We start from the raw sequence: 4,717 nt of genomic DNA, 5'->3' as shown, positions 1-4,717 counted from the left end.
TGAATTGTAGTATGTTTTATCAATCCCTAATTGAGTTAGCCATCCTAGTCGCATCAGTCCTAGTCATCCTGTAGTATGAAAACATCATGAGTAACTATTACGACTCTTTTGTGTTCAATGTTATGCCTGTCCGGCTCACCAATTGATGGAGCACACTAGGCCACCAGATGCCCGTGACGCCAATCTTCATGAGCATCTCACTCGACACATCCTAAGGCCATATATAATGCTAGTAGGACTTTAATCGATGAACAACTCAATTCCTCTACCACAGAAAAAGAACTGCTATCTGTAATTTTTGCTTTAGAAAAATTACAACCTTATTTCCTTTGTAGTAAAATTATAGTTTATACTGATCACGCGAAATTGAAATATCTTTTATCTAGAAAAGAAGCTAAACCTAGGCTCATCAGACAGATTTTATTATTGCAAGAATTTGAGATAGAAATTAAAGGTAAAAACTTTTGTGAAAATTTTGTAAATGACCCCTCACTTATCCGTGAAGCATTTCCAGATGAGCAAATTCTGGCCATCTAAATAGGAAATTTTCTATGGTTTGAAAACCTTGTCAATATTTTGTGACAGGAAGGGTCCCTTCAGGATGGAGCTATAATCAAAGAAAGGAGTTCTTCAAGGGCATGTGAGATTACTTTTGGAAGAACCAGAGCTATTCCATCAAGGAGCTGATCAAATTCTTAGAAGATGCGTACCTGAAGAAGAATAGAATAACACCCTTAAATTCTGCCATTCCAACCGAGGACGATGTCACTATTCGGCTAAGGTAACAGCCCATAAGGTAATGGAAAGTGGGTTTTATTTGCCAACCTTATTTAAAGATGCACATGATTTTTATTTGAAATGTTTAGCATGTAAAACCTTCATAAATATTGATAGAAAAAATCACATGCCTATAAAACCCATTTTAGAAGTAGAAATCTTTGATTTATGGGGCATTGATTTCATGGGACAATTTCCTAAGTCTAATGGATATGAGTATTTTTTAATGGCTGTAGACTATGTCTCAAAATGGGTAGAAGCCATAGCCAGAAGGACCAATACTAGTAGAGTTATCACTGGCTTTGTGGAGACTTACATCTTTTGCAGATACTAGTGTGGCACGCTCGTAATGCTCGCTTGGAGTCGACCTAGAGGAATAAAAAATGATTGGTATCGACAATGTCAGCCGTTGACTGATGTAATAAAAAATGTTTAATTGTTCGGACTTCATAGGGAAAATTCTTGAACTTGGAAGATCACCAAGTGTGACATGTAAATTCCACCTGCCAAGAGAGCCAGAGTCATAATTATGAGTAGACATGGATTCCCTTGTAGGATGTAGTTACGCGTGTAAGAATATGAAAAGTGCACGATCTTAAAAGATAACCAAAAAACGTGGAAGAAGCTAGGAGAACCCCAGCGAAATTGTAAAATGAGCGCTAATTGTTTGAAGGGGAAAATTCTAAGAGCCACATGACAACTGAAGTGCGCCGATTACAGAAAAATTGCGGAGAAACCCTTGTAGAGCAACAGACGAAGATAGTTAAATCAAGGAATGTAGACGTACCCATCAAAGAGAAGGTCGCCTCCATCGAGCCTGGAGACAGATGTGGGTGAATGGAAGAAAGAAAGCTACTTCATTTGGAGAACATGTTAAGGGTAGCGTAGAGAACAGGTGGCCCGCTCGCAATGCTCACTTGGAATAGATCGAGAAGAATAAAACATTTTTGATAACCACCAATGATCAGCCATTGACTACTATAATAAAAAAGTATTTGTGAAGAATCCAGAAAGCTCACTAAATAAATAGATTCAGGTATTGCAAACTCAAAATCTGGGCGAACGATTGCTCTAGATATTTGTGGTTCGTAGAGTAAATTGTTGAAATCGGAAGATCACCAACTGCGACACATCAATTTAACCTGCCAAGAGAGATAGAGGCATAATCATGAATGGACATAGATTCCCGAGTAGAAGGCAGTTACGCGCGGGAGGATATGAGAAGTGCAAACTCTTAAAAGATAACAAAAAATGTGGAAGAAGTTAGCATAACCACAGAGAAATTGTAAAATGAGCGCTAATTGCGGAGATTCTAAGAACAACAGGACAACTAAAGTGCGCCAATTATGAAAAAATTGCAGTGAATCCCTTCTACAGCAACACACGAATATAGGTAAATCAAGGACTGTAGACGTACCCGTCAAAGAGAAGGTCGCCTCCATCGAGCTTGGAGACAGATGAAGGTGAATGGAAGAAAGAAAGCTTCTTCATTTGGAGAACATCTCGACGGTAGCGTAGAGAACTGGTGGCCCTCTTGCAATGCTCACTTGGAGTAGACTGAGAAGAATAAAACATGTTTGATAACCCCACCAATGATCAGCCATTGACTACTATAATAAAAAATTATTTGTGAAGAATCCAAAAAGCTCACCAAACAAATAAACCTTGCTTGGCCCCCATGCGACCGTTTCACCGATCAACTATTTGGCACTCTTTTTTCCCTTCTCTAGTTCTCTATTTCATTTTTTACCTGCAATTGCCGACAGAGATAGAGAAAGAGAAGGAGAGGAAAAGCGGAGAGGCAAAGGGAGATAGAGTTAGAGACAGTGCGAGACGAATAAAGTGAGCGTATGAGTGGGATAGATAGAAGGAGAAGCACCGTGGTAGGGAAGGGGGAGATTTTATATAGAGATAGAGGGAGCGGGGGGGGGGGGGGGAAGAACATAAGAAAGAAGTTTCTTGACTTTTTTATGTGGAGGTACGTTGTGCTTCATTGTGACAGTGGGAAGTTCAGATGACGAAGCTTGTTTCTCATGCTGTATTTGAGGCGTACGATAAAAATGGATGCAACCCCGCACTAGCACGTCACACTGAAGAGTTGCTAGGCCTGTGCCTCTCTGACAGGATAGATTTTATGACTCAAAGATGGTGTAATAATAATGTGTGCGATCATGATGTTGTTCTGTTTAGTGGAGCCCAGATGACGAAATGGCTTCATGGGACCTGAAATTAAAAACTAATTTAGTTCTCGTTTTTTATGGGGATGAGAATTGAGAGGGAGAAGTTTGATGTTGTACCTGAGATCGGAGTCGATCGTCTTCTACGGCCTTCTACGGCCTTCTACTTGACATCTCCTAGTGGAAAACCTCTCTGTAAACAACGTTGGTCACAGGCAGGGGCTTTGTGCTGCCATCGCAGAACACGATTCCTGTTGGACCGATCCGTGTCCTTGACAGAGCAACGTAGAGTTGGTCGTGAGTGAAATGTGGGTTTGGTAGATATAACCCCACTGTGTCTAGGGTCTGGCCTTGGGATTTGTTAATCGTCATCGCGAAGGCCAATCAAACTGGGAATTGCAGGCGCCTGAATCGAAATGGAAGCCTCGATTGAGATGGGTAGAGCGCAATTCGTGGCAAGAGATGGACATCACCATAGAAATTGCCTTGGCTGATGATTCTGGCTTGTATCATTGTTGGGAGAAAGCTGTCCACTCGTAGCCTGGTCACGTTGCATATACCTTGCAATGTGTTCAAGTTCCGAAGGAGGATCACGATGCAACCGATCTTGAGTCGGAGCTTGTGGAGTGGCATTGTCGCATCATCAATTGTATTTAAGAACTCGGTTGGATAGAGAGATTCGTTGTTGACTTCGCCATGAGGGATTGCATCAAAACTGAAGTACTCCATAACTTCACCTGGGAAGACATCGAGAACCATGTTGTTGACCTTGACCACATCAACGTTTAAGGGCGTCAAAATTGTCTTCGTTACCAACGAAGTTGCGGTATCATCAAAGGTTCCATAAACTTTGGCAATCAGATCAAGTAATGAGGGGATGCGCTGAATCTCAAGAGGAAGATGGACATCAGGGCCAAGGCGTCCTTCTCCTGCCGCAAGTAGGAACTCGCTCCATGCCTGTTGCTCTAGTGAAACACGGACATTGGTTCTAAGGCTGAAAATAGAGCAATGGCGCCATACTTCACTTCGATTAAGAGACGAACTGATGATCATTGACCGTGAGCCTTTCTGTATGACTGGAAGCATCTGCCTAAAGTCACCTCCCAGGACAACAACCTTGCCACCAAAAGGAACATTTTCTAAAGTTGCATCTATGGTCTTCATCACATCTCGAACAGATCGATCCAATGTCTCGTAAACATGGCGGTGCATCATTGGAGCTTCGTCCACAATTATAATACTTGCTGACTGAATTCGTTGGCTAATCACTGAGTCAGGTGAGATTCCACACGTTGAGATGTGAGTGACAGGGATTGGAATGTTGAATGTGGAGTGTAACATTCGACCTCCTTCCAGAAGAAGCGCTGCAATACCACTTGTCGCAGTCGGTATGGCAGTGAGGTGAGAGGCCTTGATTTGTGAGAGAATGGCTGAGTAGAGGAAAGTCTTTCCAGATCCACCTAGCCCATCATGGAAGAATACCCTCGGCTCTCTAGCATGATTTCCTGATTCGATGGCATCAAATACTGCATCATAAAATTGTCTTTGTTCTACATTCAACATGTCTCGTAGGCGTTCTGCTGCGATCATTACATTTTGGTTGTTGCTTCCATGGCTTGGACTGCATCCTACATCTATAACTTGAGGTTCAACGACTTGGGGCAACACTGGGTATGCTTCAAGAGAAGATCCGTTATGGTAAATGATTGAATGGAGCACCCTCAAAACTTTTTGTCGTATATGGGTAGTTACTTGTGGAGCAC

General features: G+C 42.1%; 1 protein-coding gene and 1 long non-coding RNA gene across 2 annotated transcripts; both read right to left on the bottom strand.

The window, feature by feature from the left end:
- Positions 1-1,492: 1,492 nt before the first annotated feature.
- On the bottom strand, positions 1,493-2,483 carry LOC144711322 (uncharacterized). The gene is made up of 3 exons (XR_013583522.1): positions 2,195-2,483; positions 1,797-1,919; positions 1,493-1,693 (listed from the first exon to the last, which is right to left on the bottom strand). It is a non-coding gene; the product is annotated as an uncharacterized LOC144711322 (long non-coding RNA).
- An 855-nt stretch (positions 2,484-3,338) lies between these two features.
- On the bottom strand, positions 3,339-4,517 carry LOC144710882 (uncharacterized). Its single transcript, XM_078584723.1, has one exon. The coding sequence runs from the start codon at positions 4,515-4,517 to the stop codon at positions 3,339-3,341; it is 1,179 nt and encodes a 392-aa protein (XP_078440849.1).
- Positions 4,518-4,717: the final 200 nt, after the last annotated feature.

The sequence above is a fragment of the Wolffia australiana genome, chromosome 13 (genome assembly GCF_029677425.1).
Source record: "Wolffia australiana isolate 7733 chromosome 13, ASM2967742v1".
Taxonomy (NCBI): domain Eukaryota; kingdom Viridiplantae; phylum Streptophyta; class Magnoliopsida; order Alismatales; family Araceae; genus Wolffia; species Wolffia australiana.
The sequence above is the reverse complement of the archived record's forward strand: the minus strand, read 5'-3'. Positions and strand labels throughout refer to the sequence as shown.

What these genes read in the sequence shown, in the direction of transcription:
- LOC144710882 (XM_078584723.1), bottom strand. Translation starts at nt 4,517, where the DNA reads ATGTTGAATGTAGAACAAAGACAATTTTATGATGCAGTATTTGATGCC.